The following is a 20,053-nucleotide window of genomic DNA, read 5'->3' as shown; positions in this document are numbered from 1 at the left end:
GATTTAACTAATATTAAATATATACTATTTTTTTCAAAATATAATCTAAACTCACTTTTTCAAAACCCCATGTTAGAAATAAGTGAGTTTGAGATTCTCTAGATTTACACGAATTCAAACTCAGGATCCCAAATTTATGCTCCAAAAACAAACATGACTTTAGATTTATTGTTTAATATTCAAACAGCAACTTCTTTCAGATCTAAGTTCTTAACTCAAGTTTCTTTTCCTCCAAGTATCCATTAAAAACATTAGAATCAGTGGGACAAAAACCAATCCATTGATCATTGCTCAACCCGCACATGAATTGATTCATCCATACATTTGTCGAATTTCCAACCGGTTTTCAAGCACTGGAAAGAGAAAAAAGATTAAAAAAGGAAACATTATAAACATGATAGCCATTCAAAAGATAGAACATGAGCTAAAAAACAACTACAGAAACCCCTTTTCCTTGCAGCATTGGATGGCTCCATCATACATCTCATTGAGGCCATACTCAAAGTTGAACCCAGAATCCATTAGCTTCTTGGATGAGAGCCCTTTTGCTCTGTAACCATCAATATCTTTTAAATAACTGTGAATAAACCAAAAAAGAGAAGGACCCAGAAAAGGTTAAACATGTATTTTTCAGTAACTTGGAAGACTATTAAAAGGCAAAAAAGAAGGAAAAAAAAAAAAAAAACCGTGCAGAGAATGGGAAAGGCGAAACAGGACTCACTCTGCAGTTGGGATTTTGAATTCTGGGTATCTGGTAGAAAGAAATTCAGACAATCCATGAATTGTTATGTCATGGGAAGAACAATTGTACCTCCCTTTGGCATGAGGATGTTCAAAGAGGAAGATATGTGCAGCGGCCACATCATCTATGTGCACCATACTTGCACTAATGAGATATGTATAATGATCCTGGTTTCCTGCATGCATGCATACATTTATATTAAAACAAATTATGTAGAGAAAATGGTTTCCAATGAAGATAAATTCTACCTTTCAGAACTTGAATTTTAGGTGTTAAATTTAAATTTATGTGAATTTAGACGAAACTCAATATAAAATTGTATTAAGTTTCATGTTAGGAAATTTAATATAAAATAAAATAAAAGAAACATTAAACTTAAACCCAAATAAAAACATAAATATAAACACAATTCATAAATAGTCGGAGACACAGACATCTCGTTCTTTTTAAAGAGGTTCAAGCCTTTTGTAGTTTTTGACTTAACCCACAAGCCGGTGCAGCAGAACTCCTCAAAACTTGTCTCCCATGATACAACAGTACGATCTGAATTGTATGACTCTCTCCAATTATGCACAAATGGAGGAGTCTAAAGCTCCACAAAAAAAATACCTTTTTTCGTTTGTCAAACTCTCTAGACTTGAAAGGAGGATGACACGATGATAATGATATGAAGAGATTGGTGTGTACTGTCAATGCCTTAAAGGGTTTATTTATAGGCACAAATGACCTTTCATTCTCCATGCACCTGATAAATAAGATGTACAACAACAACAAACAACAAACAACAACAACAACAAAACCAAGCCTTAGTCCCACTAAGTGGGGTCGGCTATATGAATCATTTTCCGCCAATTTATGCGATCATGGACCATTTCTTTTGATAGATTCAAGGACTGATAAATAAGATGTATATATATTAAATAAGTACACACCTAATTTTAAGATACACTCACATAATTAATTTTATGAATTTATGAAATACATAAATGAAGACCTAATGTTGTGTAAATTAAATTTGCATAGCAGAATATATGATCATACAAATGAAGCACTCTATGGTAAACTATACAAAAACAATCCATAGAAATTATATGAAAGCAATAACAACAAATACACACGGAATTACATGGTTTGAAAATGCTTACATCCACGGGAGCAAACGACAACGATTTCACTATCTTCTTGTCCAAATAATATAAACAATATGTCAACCATCTACAAATACATCATACACAACGTATATATAAAGTTCCCATAGGTTCTCCCTCCAAAACCCAACCAAATTAACGTCTCAATTCAAAATTTGAAAATTTGCGCTGGGTTCCCAAACCAAACCATCGACGGTTTTTAGACATATCGTCGATGGTTTCAGATAGAGAGCAAAATCTCTTTGAAATTGGGCCAAACCGTCAACAGTTACAGGGCTACCATTGACAGTTTCCCTTGTTGACACCAGCATCTTGATTTTCCCCATGTTTTCTCTTTGTGCATGCCTTCCACTCACTTATATAAGCCACATATCACAATAGTTTCCACCTTGACGAATATACACCTCTTAGTAGAAAATCGAAAACATGAACCTATTGCTCCACCTTGATTTTGGGACATTATGTTGAGACCGTCTCCATTCTAGCAACTAGAGATAAAAACTAAGTCCAAGCAAAGCTTGAACTTGTCCGTGGCAGCTTTGCCTTCTGCCATGAACCCCGATTCAATTGTAGATGCTACACTCGGAGACTGTACCATGGACTTCTTATAAGTAGGCCTTCCCATAACAGTAAACATAAACATTGTTGTAAACCTTCTGCCATCAAAGCCCCCTGCATAGTCTGCATCAACAAATCTCATAACTGACAAGCCGCTCTGGTGTTTGCCGAAACACCCCATTGCACTAGCATAAGAGACCTTTGACATATTCTGGACATCACCATTCTTCCTTGGGTACTGAGTGGTAGACAATTTACATTGATTATCCAAAAAACCACCCTAAGATAATAAACAAAATCTCCCTGCAATTCTGTCTACAAAGCCACCCAGAGATAACACCAATATCCCGACAGCTCTATCTTTGCAAACCAAGACTCTTTTTGGTCGTACCCAAAACCTTAATGTCAAAACCTTTTCTCAACAGAGCTTCGAATTGATTAGCCCCAAACAAAGCCTTTCCTGCAAATAATATGTTTTCCACAAAAAACAGATACATCACCCCCTTGCATCCTATCACCCTCTTCCACCCTAGAAGTTCCACCAACTTCTACATCTGGTTCATATACAATGACTTTATCTCCTCCACCATAGCACTCATCAATCTATTTTTTCATTTGCTATGGACTGCATCTTGAAAAATAGTAAGAACCTTACTAGTAGAAATGAATGCATAAAACACCAGAACATCAAATTTATACCTGAATGATGGTTTGATAGTGCATCCGGACCCATTGTTTTCTTGCTGGTATCCCGAGTTATAATTCTCTGCATTATGAACAATGTCATCTCTGCCCTAAGTCTGTAACTTCACCTGCAACACTTATTCATTATTGCTGCAGTTTTCTAGCATCTGTTTCTTTTCCTTTACTTGAGTACGCTGCACCATAACTTTCTCACCAAAAACCATGTCTCCACTGATCGCCACCTTGTTTGTCATTGGATCACCCAACTTGAACCCACTTTTCTTATACACTAGAAAGATGTATTTTCTGGACATTACACCAAATCTAGATCTCATCTCGCTAGAAACGTGCACTTGTGAACATCCACTCAAACCATAGTAGTCTACTACAAAACCTGCCTTTAATTCTCGCACAACTCTCTCATCTAGTGATACATTTGGTGGTCGGTTAAACGAGAAACACATTATACTCACTGACTTCACCAAGAAGTTCCTTGCAAACCCTGCATACAACTTGCCATGCTCACAAAACTCCTTGAATAAAACTAGCGTACCCAGTCCTATTGTCTGACTGGAGGATCTCTCTCCTCGTCTGGTTTTCCACCTCAACCACAAGTTAAACTTGGCAAACATTTCTGACTTGTGCCGCATGAGATACATTGAGACCTTTCATGATAAACCCACGAAATACATATGTCCACCCCGTGATGTTATCTTCACCGGTCCCTAATGTGTTCCTAAAATATGATATTTTAGGCCCCCATTTACCTATGTGATGTTCTTATTTACTTTGTAATTATCCCTTCTTATTATTGTTCGAAATACACTTGGTATGTTTCATGTTTCAGGAAATTGGAGCTTAAACTAAAGAGTTAAGCAGTGTAAGGAGTCAATGAAACAACTTAGAAGAACAAGGCTCGACCAAGTGCTCGACTAGGTCTCCAAGGCCTTGATTCATCTAAAGCAGCATAGCCCTATTCGATCATGTGGTGCGACCAAGCAATCACAAAGGGGGACCAAGTCAAGATAAGAAGACTCCAAAGTGCTGATTAACAAGTTGATTCATAGAATGTTTCGACCATTGCGTGACCAAGAGACTTTGGACGTGCGACCAGGTCTACGAAGCCATCAACTAAACAACGAATAAATTTAAGATTTTCTAGAATGGTTCGACCAGGGCGTGACCAAGAGAATTTGGGGTGCGACCAGGTTGACTTTTGTGAGTAGCTAATTTCTTTAGTTGCCTGGTTGTGATGAAACCCTGGGTAAGCACAACATAGCTAGGATTCAGTCAATTATGTATAATAGGGTATGATTGCTCGAGAGGAATCTGTGTTCCCTGCATAGGGCATACCCCATTCTCTCGATCGTGCTCCGGATAATTGGTGCGAACCCAGCTATGCTATGCCACTCGAGCGGATTGCTTGACCGTTGAAACCCTAGTATGGATAATTGACCAAACCTAGTTATCGCATATCAACCAGGGTGGATTTATAACCAAGGACTTGCTTTTCCATAAGAACTTTAATTCAAATTTAATTGCTTTCATATTTTAATAGAAAAACCAAAATTCACTCATTTATTATTGTTCAAGCGTAGTAAACTAGATTAAATTGGTAAACAGCTGCACTAAGTCCCTGAGATTGACACCAAACTCACTCCTTGTTCTACTGAACTTGGGATTAGTTAGGCTTTATAAATATTACCTTTGGAGTTAAGGACCTAAGCCTTGGTGAGCCTACCAAATTTTGGTGTGGTTTTCGGGAACTTTGTTATGGTAGTGAGCCAAATCTTAGTGTAGTTTACTACATGATTTTTCTTTTTTATTTTGTTTTTATTTTTGTTTGTTATTTCAAGTCTTGGATTTTGTGCTAAATTGTGCATGCAGGGTTTGAGATCTTTGGATCCCGAATTAGTTCCTATAGACCCTGATATTGAGAGATCCCATAAGTCGGTTAGGAAATCCACTTCTAGTCCAGAGTTAGCTGAGTCTTCCGAACCTAAAATCATGGTCGAATGCCAATCGGTTCCCACTTTCCATAATCAAAACCAAAACTCGGAACCTCTTGCTCCCCATTAATCTGTGGCGGAGGAGCAACCTCTTTGGCGTCTTAGGGATTATTTCACACCCAATGTATATGTGTCGTCGTCTTGCATCTGATTCCCGGATGTCGAGGTGGCGCAATTCAAAATCAAGGCCTCAACTATCTCAATGCTTGCCAAATTTTGTAGGAATTCAACTGAAAATCCATGTAAGCATTTGGATGAGTTCCTTGAAATTTGCTCCACCATCCGTATACCCGATTTCGGTGATGATGCCCTCTATTTAAGGCTATTTCCCTTCTCTCTTAAGGACAAAACCAAGTATTGATTGAATTCTTTATAGCCAAACTCTGTGACCACTTGGGCCACCATGCAACATGAATTTCTCAAAATATACTTCCTCATCGGGAAAACTAACCAGCATAGGAAGGCGATTGCCAGTTTCTCATATATAGAAGGTGAGCAATTTTTCGAGACATGGGAGCGTTTTAGGGACCTTTTGTGTAAATGCCCACACCATCAAGTCCCTAGGTGGTAGTTAGTTCAAACCTTCTATGAGGGGTTAGCTAAGTGCGATAGATCCATGATCGATGCATCATGTGGAGGTGCTTTATGAGTTAGCAGCCAACCATGACCTTGCACCCACTCTGCACACCATTGTTAAGAAGCTCGATTAGGTCTTGTCCCTAGAACAACCATTTCAGCTGGTAACGTGTGCAGAGTTGTGTGCCATATGCTCAGACCCACCCCATACCTGCTATAATTTGCCCCATGCACCTCCCACTCCTGAGTTTCTTCAGAAGGAAGTTAATTCTACCCATAATTGGTACGACATGCCGACCAATAATCTATACTCCAATAAGTACAATTCTGGGTGGAGTAGACATCCTAACTTCTCTTAGAGGCCATAAGCTTCGGGTTTTCCAGCCCAAAGACCTCAGCAATCACCCAATGCTTCACCTCCTTGACCATTTTAGAATTCAAATCCTTAGAATCCTCCCATGCATGCTCCTAGTCAATCAGCTCATTAACAACCACCTTCTCAGCAATCCCAATATGGTCGTTCTTTTCAGGAGACGGTGTTAAAAGCCCTTAAGGGTATCGAGGCTAATTGTAGGAACCCGAACCCAAAAAATAAAAGAAAATAAATAAAGTAAGGAGAAATAAAGGAAAAGAAAAAAAAAAAAAGGAAGGGTAGTTTGGTAGGGCCAAAACGTCGATGATTTTTTGGAGCCCAGGAAAACCGTCAATGGTTTTGTCTTGTGCTGCTCACCTATAAATAGATGTGAGCTCATTTTTATTTTTATTTTTTTGAGAAAATCCATGTTCTCTCTCTTTTGCTCTGTTAGGGTTTCAGATTTTCTTCACTAAAAAGCTCTTTCGAGTTCTCTTTTGCTCTCAGTTGTCTCTCCCTCCTCAAGGCTAGTTCGTACTCGTATTTCTACCAGTTGGAAAAGCTAGGGTTTCGCCATGTTCGAACCATTTAGGTGTAATTTTCAAAAAAAGGTAATGGGATTAAATTAAGTTAGATTTTTATTAAATTTGAATCGATTAAACTACTTTATATATATATATGTATGTGTGTATGTATGTATGTATGTATACTTATGATTTCAAAGGTTATTTCGAAAACCAACCGTTCAAAATGAACTTTCCAAACATAGGATATATGATACGGTATTTTGAATAAAATGAATGGTGGAAAGTTTAATTTTATCATACGAACTTCATATACTGTGCTTCTTGGTTGTTTAAATGACTATGTTCAAATATGAAAATCATGTGGAAGGTGAATAATCAATATGGTTTATTGTATAACCGAATTTGTATATGGTTGTGAAAATATTGGGACTGTTTGTGAAAAATTACTAGAACTGTTGATGTAAAATACTGGATTTTGATATGATGGCTGCAGGCCGGGTTTTACTTGATGGCCGAGGGCTGGGTTTTATGTGATGGTTGAGGGCCGGGTTGTGTTTGACGACTGAGGGTCGGGTTCTATTTGATGGCTGAGAGCCAAGTTGTATTTGACGGCTGAGAGCCGGATTTTATTTGACGGCTGAGAGCCGAGTTTTATTTGACAGCTAAGAGCCGGTTTTATTGTGAAATGATAGATTTTATACGAAATGAGATTTATACTACAGTTTTCATTACTTAAATTACATGATATGGTATAAAAACCTTGAGGACTAGTTGTATTGTGAGCACGATACTTTTGCTAGGGAATTATTTGGTCATGTGTGCCCACACTGTAGTGGAAGTGTAGGGTGGTTTCAACCAATTGGCTTGCATAGAGGTGTTGTTCATTCCTTGGAGTCCAAACTATGAAGTAGTAAGGCAATCAGAACTGCAGCTGGGTTGTGGATGTCCGTAGACGTATTAACAAATGGTTACTTTGACTTTATTTGGGTTGATCCCCCAAGGCTAAGTTCGGCCTTCAAGCCGCACAACTCGCTATGGGGGTTAAGCATTACATTTAGTCCTAGGGAGTGTCTTTTACGCATATATGTTAATTTATGTAAGTAGTATTTCTAGTCATTGAACTGTTTTATACTATAAAACAAATGCATATCTTCAGAGGTATAGGTGTGAGTATATTTTTGCAAAAACGCTATTGTTGGTTAAATGGAGAATGAGATGTTTTTGTATACACTAAAACTCATGCTGGTCACACACTGATAGTAACTCAATTTGCCTTACTGAGAAGTGTCTCACCTTAATATACAAATCATTTTTCAGGACCATCTCGAGATCGAGCTTAGTAAGCTCCGGGATAAGGCAGTAGCTAGTTTTTGTGTGAGTGTATGTAAGAACTCTATTGTATGTAAGTTATGTCGTAAGTCTTTGGATATATAATATGGTTGTATGGACTGAGATAGTGTACCTTAAGTTCTGGATGGTGATATGGGTATCTGGAAACCCCTATGTATAATATTAGTTTAGAACTCTAGTAATGTTTTGGAGAATGTTTCATTTATTTTCGCTGCTTTTATTTGATGAATATGGTATCACGAATATAAATGTTACTAAAGTAGCACCTCGGGCCCCACGTGGTGGGTCGGGGCATTACACCAATCACTAGGTTGATTGGCAATTACTCCGTTCCCACTCTCAATCCATAACAAAGTTAGAGGTCACCATAGGCCAACTAGCTACATCTTTAAGTAGGCGAGATGAGGGCAAGTTGTCGAGTCAGCCCCTTATTAACCCAAAATGCCAGTACGGGGTAGAGAGTGAGCCAGATGCTAGTTACTCGACATATCATGAGCGAGCCCAAGCTGTGACCACCTTTAGGAGTGGTAGGGAGGTAGATAATAAGATCAAGGAGAAGTCAGACCAAGGTAAGGGTAAGGATAAGATGAGGGAAGAACCTAGTGTTGAACCATGCACCCTCTTTTTCTCAAATTCGGTGAGTAATCCTGTGATGCCCACCTCCTTCGATGAAGGAGCATTATCCCATTATATCCCTACAGTGCCATATCCTACAGCTCTTCAGGCATATGTTTAGGCAAGTAAAGGTTAATCTTCCTCTCTTAGACGCCATTAAGCAAGTGCTTGTGTATGCCAAATTCCTCAAAGACTTGTGTACCAAAAATCGCAAATCTCCGGTACACATGAAAAAAAGAGTCAGGTTGACCGAAAGTGTAAGCTCCATTCTTTAAGGTCATATTCCCCCAAAGCTTAAGGGCCCTGGCGCTGCCACCATCTCATGTGTAATCGGCGATTACATCACTGATAGGGCCCTTTTAGATTTGGGAGTGAGTGTGAACCTACTTCCCTATTCGGTTTACAAGCAATTTGGTCTAGGAGAGCTTAAGTGTACTCCGGTCACCTTGAGTTTTGCTGACCGATCTGTGAAAAGGCCTCGAGGTGTTGTTGAGAATGTCCTAGTAAATGTCGATAAGTTCTATGATCTAGTTGATTTCATTGTCTTAGACATGGAACCTACCTACCCGACCAAGAATCTGATCCCTGTCCTTCTAGGTCGACCATTCTTAGCTACGACTAATGTTTATATCCAATTTCGGATCGAGATCATGGACGTATCATTCGACAACATGACGCTCCGGCTGAATGTGTTTCATGCCTCTCAACACCTATCCTATGAAGTCTAATATGTGGACGTGGATATGATCAATAAGTGTGTTGAGGAGGTTTCCCCTTCGATTCTTTTGAAGGATCCGCTTGAGGCTATGTTGCAGCTTGATCACCCCTCCTTCTTAGGTCTAGAGGACCCATATAAGCATATCTCAGCTATTTATGACTTGACCTCTAGCCTAGAGAATAGGCTTTGGACATGTGAGAAGAGGGTTAGTGAGGGACTGGTGGAGGAGATTCCTATTACTAAACTCGGGTGAGTTTGACATGAGAATTCATTGTGTCTGGATAAAGACGATAAAATTAATTCTTTTGGGAGGCAATCCGCTTGTTTTTCTTGTTTTCTTTAGTCCTTGAGTCTTTAGGTTGTACATTGTAGGGTATGTTAGAGTCTAGGGTCCTTAGAGTAGGTCTTAGGTTAATGTCTTAGTTTGAGGTGCGACTAGGGCTTCCCTGGGTGTGACCAAGCCCAGCCCTTATGTTCTTTATTTAGGGAAATATAGCCTTCTTAACAGAATAAGTTGACCAAGGCTCGACCGGCAAGTCACAAAGTGTGACCTAATCGAGTATATGAGTTCCTATTGACCCTCTAAATTCCAGAAGAGTTCAACCAAGGTGTGGCTAGCACTCCACTCTGGTGTGACTTGGTCGACAACCCATTTTCATTGCTAAGTTGGGGGTTGACCAAGTGGTCAACTAGTACCAAGCTGGTGCGACCCGGTCGAGACTGTAAAAGTCATTTTAAATCCCTTTTCACTCACGAAGCCCTAACACTTTCCTCCCTTGTTTCTTTACACTACCCTTCGTCAGACCACCCTAGATCGGGTCACCCAAGCCGCCACCATCTCTGATCACCTCCGGAGACCCTCGCTAGCATCTCTCCCAGCTCCAGTGATCTTCTTTAGTGTGCCTCTTTCCATCCTTGCTCTTTGTTTCACTCATCTGCGCATCGAGGGCACTTCTAGGAGGTGTTGTTTGTTTATCTTCTATCCTCGCCACATCTGTATCATCTCCTTCTAGGAAGCTTCGAACCTTGATACGCCGCACTAATTCTCGAGCTGCTTCTACATAGCTCTAGTCTTCTCGTGCCACTGCCAACCAAAAGAGGGCAGTGGATGAGTCTCGTTGATGAGTCTACTTTCGATTTTGATCAAAATCCATCGGTCCAACCGAAGAAGAAGGTTCAAGCGGCCTAGAAAAAATAGTAGAGGAAGGGCAAATGGAAAAGGGCACAGAGGATGAACCTCGATGATTACGATTTCAAGATGATGTACACATTCCGGTTTGATGAGACTCGAGACCATCCGAGGAAGAAGTGCTGCATTGATGTCCTTATAAAGAGAAATTCGATCATTATATGACCCCGCTGACCACTTCGTTTCATCCAGAGCTAGTGCGGGAATTCTACAACAATGTGCACCATGATCCCTCTATTGGCACCTAGAGCACTGTGATTTAGGGGATCACGTTTGAGATGATGACTGAGATGATCGATAGGGCTCGATTGCATGATGAAATAGATGACATCCCATGGCCGGTTATCGATTCTGCTGAAATTTACCACATTATCAACTAGATGTTCCATGGCTCGTATTATGACGGTGGTGATTATCAGATGGGAACATGCACGGCTCGGAACTGCTTGCCATAAATCGAAGTTTTTGGTTCCATCAAATTTGAAAAAAATCAAATTTTGCAGACGAAGTTCTAGAGGCCATTACAACAAAGCTCTAATACCAATTGTTGTGTAAATTGAATTTGCACAACAGAGTATATCATCACACAAACACAACATTCAATGGTAAACTATACAGAAACAATCCACAACAATTATATGAAAGCAATAACAACAGATATACAAGGAATTAAATGATTCGGCAATGCCTACATCCATGGGAGCAAATGACAACAATTTCACTATCTTCTTGTCCAAAATAACATGAACAATACATCAATCATCTACAAATACATCATACATGATATATATATAAAGTTCCCGGAGGTTCTCCCTCCAAAACCCAACCAAATTAACGTTGTAATTCAAAATTTGAAAATATGTGTTTGGTTCTTGAGCTAAATCGTCGACAGTTTGTAGACATACTGTCGATGATTTCAACCAAAGAGAAAAATCTATTGGAAATTGGGCCAAATTGTCGATGGTTACAACGCTATTGTCAACGGTTTCCCCAGGATCTTGATTTTCACCATGTTTTCTTTGTGCATGTATTCCACTCACTTATATGAGCCACATATCACAACACCTAATTAAATGTAGATACATAACTCATTCCAAGATACATGATCTTTTAAAAGATAATAAATAAAATAATATTAAAATACGCTAACAATTCCCCTTTCGTTTTAATATTATGTATGTACCATGCACGTAAAAAGTTTAACAATCAAAGATAAAAAATTATGCATAATGAAGGTGTGCTCTGCATTGAATCTTCACTTAGTGAACAATAACCTTTACTCTAGAGTCATTAATGGTCTTAGACTTGAACTATGACTGCTTAAGGAAAATAAATTATTACTGCTGACACATAATCATTTAATTGTTGACATGAGCTTTAACAACCAACACGTTTCGGCCTTGTGTTAATCCCAGTTTCATGAGCATACTTGAGAATAAGCTTAATTCTCAGAGAGCAGCTCCACTCTTATGCTCACATAGGTGAAATCTGTCAAGAGCGCTCCTATAACTCTAACACCCCACTCATAAAAGACAAATATTATCATTATGAGTTTTAAAAACTTAACCTCTTCCGTTACAGGAAATATGCACTTACACCTTAAGGATGAGTTTAAAAATAATAGTGCATTTCTTATGATCACCATATGACTCGTTCTTCCCATTAAACCCAATTACAGGATCTCTAGTCCTTAGGTTGGGTATCCTCATACGTTGTTCATGATTTTATGGGCTTTAATCCCATCCCCTTCGATATATTCCAGACCCTTTGTCTTGCTAAGGCTTTAATTAATGGATCAGCAAGATTTTTAGAAGATTTTATATAACTCACATTAATGATGTCATTGCTCAAATATGACCTCACAGTACTGTGTTTTCTTCTTATGCGTTTAGATTTACCATTATAATAACAGTTATTTACTCTACCAATTGCCGCAGTACTATCACAATTAATTAGGATAGGTGGTATTGATTTTTCTCAAAATGAAATTTTATACAACATCTTGACCAATTGCTTCTTCACTAGTTGATGCTAAAGCAATAAGTTCAGCTTCCATAGTTGAGTTAGCAATTATTCTTTATTTTTTATATTTCTAGCAAATAGCACCACCATTTAAAGTAAAAATATTACCAGTAATAGAGAGAGAATCACCTGACAAAGTATTCCAAACAATATCACAAAAACCTTCAAGTACAACAAGATACTTAGTAAAAAAAATAAGCCATAATTTTTTGTATTAACTAAGTATTTCATCACACTCAAGAGCATTCCAATGTTCTCTACCTGACTTGCTCGAAAATCTACTAAGTATTCCTACTGCATATGCAATGTTAAGTCTGGTTAAATCAGTTACATATCTCGAGCTACTAATAATGCTATTATATTCCTCTTGATTAACCACTCAATTTTCATTCTTAACAGGAAATAAGTGATTACTTGAATCAAAAGAAGTAGTAACATGCTTACAATTATTATAGCCATATTTATTCAAAAAAAAAAAATTCAATGTAATGTGATTGATAAAGAAATATACCACCACACAATCTTGTAATTTTCATGCTTAAAATAACATTAGGTCACTTAAATCTTTCATCTAAATTTTTTTTTTGAGCATGGTTTTGGTTTCCTTAAAAGTGTACACTTTGAATCAAGATTTATCATAACAGACATGCTTATTAGCACCTGAGCCTACTTATCACCCCTCAATACTATGGACCATATTTATATCAATAAGCATCATCACAAATGGTTCCTTAACTATATTAGATTGAGGAATCGACCCATGTTTTCAAAATTTTCAAATTTGAGCAATATGCCCACTTTTACCACAAACATAACAAACATTGTTATTTTATTTGTTTTGATTGTAAGGGGGTCCTTGGTTCAAGTTCTTTTGATTAGGATTGCCCCTATTCATTTTTTAAGGTCTACTATTATTTTTTATATTTCTCCTCTTAGGCTTTAATTAAAAGGGGGGGGGGGGTTTAGGAAAAAGATCTCTGAGCAAAGTATTATGTTTAGAAAACAAAATAAATTTACCTTTGTGGTATTACCGTTGTTTGTATTACCATTTTATTGCATAATCACATCTTGCCCTCTTGCCTCATCTTCAATGTGAATTCGAGTGATCAAGGTTTCAAGAGACATACCTCTCTATTTGTGGTGCATGCTAATATAGAAGAGTACCTTTTTTTTCCATCTCTTAAAGTCTCCTTTAAACCGAAAAGGCTTGTTGAGATCTCCAACATTTTTATTCGGTTTATCAACTGTAGACTCTATATTTTGATTCTCCTTAAAAATATTAGGAAATTTAATATAAAATAAAATAAACATTAAACTTGAACACAAATAAAAATACAGATATAAACACGATTCACAAATAGGTTGAGACCTAGATATCTCGCTCCCTTTAAGGAGATTCAAACCCTTTGTGGTTTTTGGCTTACCCCACGAACCGGTGCAACGAAACTCCTCAAGACTTGCCTCTCGCCGGATACAACAGCCCGAACTGAATCGTATGACTCTCTCCAATTTTACACAAATGGAGGACTCCAAAGCTCCACAAAAAATAACTTTCTTTGCTTTTCAAATTCTCTAGACTTGAAAGGAGGATGACACGATGAGAATGATATGAAGAGATTGATGTATAGTGCCAATGCCTTAAGAGTTTATTTGTATGCACAAAATGACCTTTCATTCTCAATACACTTAATAAATAAGACGTATATATATTAAATAGGTATACACTCAATTTTAAGATACACTCACATAATTAATCTTATGAATTTATGAAATACATGAATGAAGACCTAATTAAAAGTAGATACATAATCCATTCCAAGATACATGCTCCTTTCCAAGATAATAAATGAAATAATAATATTAAAATACACGAACAAAATCTAAATCCATACAAATCAAAAGTCAAGACTTGAAATCCATGGCCTTAAATGCTACTTAACGACGTGGTTGGGAGCATAGATTTTGAGGGTTAGATTTGATTTGAGTGGATTGTATAAATTTTAATATAAATTTGTATTATATTTTATATAAATTTATACAAATTCAAATTTAAATTTTCTCCCACATGTAGAGTAACTCCATGTTTGAAGAGATTTGAATTTAGATTTGTATTTGATTTGGATAAAATATAATACAAAATTATATTAAAATTTATTCAAATCTTTTCAAATCTAAATCTAATATTCGAAATGCATGCTCTCATAGAAGAATTTTACTTTCTATTCCATACATTAACATGATGCATATCCAAATAACTACAACATATTTCGCGAAAAATTAAGGTATCACTTTTGACGTTGGAAACGAAGAACACATACCCAAAATCATAGACAGAGAAGTGTAGACAGAGCCAGGAATGCGAGGACAGAGGAAAGGGCCAACAATCAAAGAAGGAATCACAGTCACCAAATCTAACCCATGCTTCTCTGCGAACTCAAGAGCTGCTCTCTCAGTCAAGGTCTTGGAAATCATGTAAGCAGCCGCTTTAGAATTCCAGCCTCTGAGAAACTCTACATCACTCCATGCACTCTCATCCAACACCTCCTCCTCCTCATTAACACCGTTGCTGTCACGTTTGAACACCACAGCTGCTGCGCTGGAAGTGTACACAACTCTTTTTACTGTGTTTGAATTCAGGCACGCATTTAGGATGCCCAGAGTCCCATTGATGGCTCTTTCTGTGGCTTTATCTTCGGGTTCTTTGCTCTCGAAATCCGTGGTGTGAGCGACATGGAAAACGCCCACGCAGCCTTCGATGGCCGCGTCGAAGCTGTCTGGTTGGCTCATGTCTGCATTGAAGATTTGAAGCTTTTCTGTTGCGCCTGGCAGGCTTGTGAGGAAGCTGATGTCTTTCTTGCCTCCTTGTTAACATAAATTAACATAAATTTAAGGATATATGGTGCCATGAACAGGGCACTCTATGGATAAAATTTTCCCAAAAGAGAGAGAAATAAAAAAAGAAGAATTGTTTTCGCAGCTTGTCTGTGTATCAAACATGAAACCCAAAACAAAGCAGGCCAATATGTCCCAGATTCCAAACAGGATCGATCATGGAACATGCATGATACATCCCCAAAAGATTCAATTTTCAATGATTGCATTTTTAATTCTCAAAAAAGTTCAATTTTTACGATAATTTATTCTGATGAAATGATAACATTTGACACAGCGTATTGTCCATCTCACCACAGAATCCATGAAAAAACATGCAAATGATGGTGGTGTCCTCTGTTTTCAGCTAGATGTGAATATGGGACTCTCGGGCTGGATGAGAGGTGAGGGGTGAGATTAGGAAATGAGAAGAAGAGATTAAACAGAGGGGGTACCTGGTGGGGGAGACCGAACAGTAGCTCGAACAGAGTAGCCATGCTGAAGGAGCCTCATGATCAGCCATGATGCTACGAATCCAGTGCAGCCTGTCACACAAACTGCGCCCTTATCCCCTCCGCCTTCCATTTCCCTCCGTTTCTCTCTCTCTCTCTCTCTACGATACTACTCCTCAGAATGTTCAAAACTTCTCCAAAATATCCCTATCAAATATTGGGCAACATGCACGATGGTTGTGAGCTTCCCACTTAGGTACTAAAGAAAGAGGAGCTTCCAAAGCTGAATTTTCAGTAATCCTTTGCATGCCTAAATTTTTTTCACTTTGTTAACACCTTTACATAAAGTCTACATCGGATGCCACATCCTGACTTCAATAATGCAGCTGTCCTATTCAACATTTTACCCTTTCACTCCGGACCAAGCGTTAAAAGTTGTTAACAGGCTCTCCTCAATCACATCACAAATACAATTATGAGCACATAATTTGAAATTTAGATTTAAATTTATATAATTTAAAAATTTTTAATACAATTTTGTGTTATGTTTTATGTAAATTTGTGTGTCCAAATTCTCAATTTCATCCTCTTTAATTAAAAATTGGTATGTTAAAAGAAAATCGCCTTCCGTACGGACGCAGACCCCCACTTAAACAAATCATGACGTACACTCTCCCACTCGGGGAGATGTTAGGTTAACGCCCCTCCCGAGTGCAATGGAGGCCACGACCCTTCTTGATCTGCCATAGACCCCGTCCAGGTAAGTATGTTGACCTTTCTGCTTCCCGCGCATTTTATACACTGACCTCCTCCTCTCTTTCTTTCATTTGTCCGATGTGGGAGAGTTTTTTCGATCTCACCCCTTGTGAACCTGAACGGAAAATATGAGGAGTTGTCTTCGTTTCCACTCTCGTTCTCTTCGGTGAGCTCTCCCTCTCTCTCTCTCTCTCTCTCTCTCTCTCTCTCTCTCTCTCCCATAATTGGTTAAATTCTCATATCTTAGATCCCACCATGGGTGGAGTCTGAATCATCTTCTTCCTGGCAACGTTAATTAGGGGAGTTGTTAGAACTACTGGATTGAGAAGTTGAATCGTCTTCTGCTGGCAGAAAGCTTCAAACCTTAATCATGGCAGCTGTGCACTTGATCCTCTTTGCAGACTTGTTCGGTTTTTGGGAGGGAGTCTTGTCTAGTCTTGTACATGCATTAATGAAGAAGATTTAGCCTTTCGGCAGTCAGTGTGTTTAAACTAGGAGAGTATACAGATGGTTAGCTTTTGTTTTGTGGGGATATCCATTTCTTTGCTCTGCTCTGTGCATTTCAAGTTGGAAAAACGCAGGGTTAAATTCGCTTTGCTTTCCAATGCACATATGCACGTTCGTGCGAAACCAATTGAATTTCATTTAAAAAGTCTATCTTAATGTATTCGGGTGGTGCCATTCGATATAGGGTGCATAAGACGTGCAAGGAAAATTATCCTATTTTATGAAACAATAAGAAAAATTACCCTATTTTATGAAACAATACCTTGTGAAATAGGATATTAGAATCATAAAAATTACAAAAAAATTGTATCATAGAAGGAGAGAGAAGTGAGGCTGGAGGGGGGCAATGAATGGACTCATATTAGAGAAAATAAAGGAGAGAGGAAATAGAGATTAAAAGAATAGAGAGAGAGAGAGATGAATACATGCAGTCCAAATATGGTTGTACTAGCAATCTACTGGTTAAAATGAAGTGTTCATGAAGCTTTGATACATCATACATGCGGGCTAGCGTGACAATCCATTTAAAAGGAGCTTTTTCCCATTTTATCATAATACCTTGTTTAGGAAAATACATCCAGCGAGATTTGCTGACTTCAGGTTCTCACAAAAATTCTGAAACCCAATTCAATATATATATATATATATATATATATATAAATATATAGTTGGGGCCGGGCTGAGTACTCACCGGACGTCCAGGTAACGGTGGTGGCCGGAACGGACGAGATCCTTGACAGCATGAACACCCACGGTGACGACTTCAGCCTCTGTTTTTGAGCTACAACAGTAAAACAGGAAAGGGAGAAGAAGGAGAGAGAAGCAAAACGGAAGACACCCCCAGAAAGTGAAACACCCATATATATGTCAATTTTCCTGCTGCTAAAAATATTGAAGATTTTTTTTTATTCTGAGAGACAGATGGTTTGATTGCCAGGTAGTAATTGAATAGCCAAAAAACAAAGAAATTGAAGCTCTCTCTCTCTCTCTCTCTATATATATATATATATATATATAGTGAAAGTGGAGGAGCCGTAGATTTTGAAGATTAATTTCGAATCCGGTGAGTTCGCTGGTTTTGCCGTTGCCGGGTCCTTCCAATAAGGCTATGCAACGTGGTCTCGTGTGACAGATGACCAATGGATGCAATCAGTTTGAGGCAAGTCTCGCTGGGTCGAACGATATTTGCTTGCCACCTATTGTTATCCCAATTGTCCAGCCCCTTTAAATTTCGTTGTTTGGTCCAGGGAGTGTACGTTATAATTATTTTGAAAATATATTTTTAAATAGGATATTATTTTAAAATAAAGATAAAATAGAAAAAAAAAAAAAAAAAACTCCATTCGAAAGTCTCCATTACCCCTAAGCATCTCAAGCTGGCTGTTTTGTGTACGTCATTGTAGGCCATATGTAAATATTTGGTTATAGCCCAAATGCTTATCCATGAAGCTCAAGACATGATTTTTGCTACTGAATCTACTTCGCCCTTATCCCGTCCACCTTCCATCTCTCTCTCTCTCTCTCTCTCTCTCTCTCTCTCTCTCTATATATATATATATATATATATATATATATTCATTAAATATATACCCTTCTAGTTAGTTTTTTTAGTTTATCAATTTGACTTTTTAAATTTACTATATCATTATTATACTACTTAAAAGGAAAAATAATGCTTTTTGTATACCCTTATGTGGTAAGTTTTAAAATTCTCAAGCCATCCTTAGAGTGCTATTTATTTTGATTTTAAAATTCTTTTTATGTGCTTTAATGTGCAAACATGTCCACAATATCCTTATTAGACCTTTTCTTTAAGGTGTGGGTATGATTGGTTATGAATAGATGGTCAAAGTGAAGTGTTTGAGATCTTATTCTTGCCAATATATGATATTTAAGGGAAATTATTCCATTTCACGAAATAATACCTTGTGAAATAGGATATTAGAATCATAGACATTGTAGAAAATAATAGAAGGAGTGAAAAGTGTGGGTGGGGTTGGGTATTGAATTAATAGACTAGGAAACAAGGAAAAGATAGAGTAAATAGAGATTAAAAGAAGAGAGAGAGAGAGAGAGAGAGAGAGAGAGTGAAGCCCCGAACCCACCACGTGAGGCCCGGGGTGCCACATAGGAAAACCTTCATAAATTCCTATAATAATCTTTGATACCATAAATGCACAACCTGTCCGGCCATATTGGGGTCCTGAATGTTCCTGTCCATAACTAAAAATATAATTATGCAATGGAAGACAAATTACCTCAAAATATATTATTAGAGTTCTAATTGTCAAAACACAATTTCAAAGCTCCCTGTCCTTATATTACAATCCAAAAAACAAAAAACACAACGTGGGTGTGGAAGTTCGCTGCATTTGCAGTTGCTTTAATTTCAAAGGCTATCTATGCCGGCAGGCATTATGTATTCTTAACTACAATGGTGTGGAGGAAATCCCAATTCAGAATATTTTGTCGCGATGGAGGAAGGATTTTAAACGCCTATACATACCAGATCTTGGCTGCAACAATGTCGATATTACAAATCCTGTTCAATGGTTTGATCACTTACATAGACGAGCCTTACAAGTTGTTGAGGAAGGGATCATATCTCAAGATCATTACATGGTTGCTTGGCAAGCATTTAAGGAGTCTTTGAACAAAGTTCGTCTTGCGGCAGACAAGCCTTTATAAATGGTAACATTCAGCTGTAAATTCTTTGTAGCATTTTTTATTTTTCAGTTCATCCATTAAGCTCTTTCTGAGTTTGTAAATGGCTCATGTCACATGGCTGCTGTCAAAATTAGAACTCTCTATTGTATATGTTAGTGACAATCTTTTTCAGAAACATAAATAGCCAGCTGAACCAGTTTTTGGTTAGAAAAAGCAGAAGATGGATTGGTTGTGTGGGCTTTGCCAGATGGGAAGGTACAGCTTATCAATACTGCCGGAAATGAAGGGAAATAAAATTTTTTGAAAAAAA

At 37.8% G+C, this 20,053-nt stretch overlaps 1 protein-coding gene, 1 non-coding gene and 1 pseudogene across 3 annotated transcripts; all 3 read right to left on the bottom strand.

Moving 5' to 3' along the window:
- Positions 1-268: 268 nt before the first annotated feature.
- On the bottom strand, positions 269-16,106 carry LOC131157787 (vestitone reductase-like). 2 transcript variants are annotated; one of them, XM_058112176.1, is made up of 4 exons: positions 15,817-16,106; positions 14,809-15,351; positions 722-917; positions 269-577 (listed from the first exon to the last, which is right to left on the bottom strand). In XM_058112176.1, exons 1-4 carry the CDS (start codon positions 15,944-15,946, stop codon positions 436-438), a joined length of 1,011 nt encoding a protein of 336 aa, XP_057968159.1. In that variant the 5' UTR covers positions 15,947-16,106; the 3' UTR covers positions 269-435. The 2 variants fall into 2 exon arrangements, with proteins under 2 accessions (XP_057968159.1, XP_057968160.1); XM_058112177.1 differs by having other exon boundaries at positions 14,809-15,348; positions 15,817-16,057.
- On the bottom strand, positions 5,594-5,699 carry LOC131159017 (small nucleolar RNA R71). Its single transcript, XR_009137631.1, has one exon. It is a non-coding gene; the product is annotated as a small nucleolar RNA R71 (small nucleolar RNA).
- A 337-nt stretch (positions 16,107-16,443) lies between the features above and the next one.
- Positions 16,444-16,581, bottom strand: LOC131158945 (U1 spliceosomal RNA; annotated as a pseudogene).
- Positions 16,582-20,053: the final 3,472 nt, after the last annotated feature.

The sequence above is a fragment of the Malania oleifera genome, chromosome 6, assembly GCF_029873635.1.
Source record: "Malania oleifera isolate guangnan ecotype guangnan chromosome 6, ASM2987363v1, whole genome shotgun sequence".
Lineage (NCBI taxonomy): Eukaryota > Viridiplantae > Streptophyta > Magnoliopsida > Santalales > Ximeniaceae > Malania > Malania oleifera.
This window is presented reverse-complemented; position numbering and strand designations above follow the sequence as displayed.

Excerpts from the sequence above, each read along its gene's own strand:
- LOC131157787 (XM_058112176.1), bottom strand. The coding sequence starts at position 15,946 with ATGGAAGGCGGAGGGGATAAGGGCGCAGTTTGTGTGACAGGCTGCACT. Across the intron at positions 918-14,808 it reads TTCTCTGTCTATGATTTTGG|GAAACCAGGATCATTATACA; the intron begins GTATGTGTTCTT and ends GCATGCATGCAG. Across the intron at positions 578-721 it reads TTCAAAATCCCAACTGCAGA|TTATTTAAAAGATATTGATG; the intron begins GTGAGTCCTGTT and ends GTTTATTCACAG.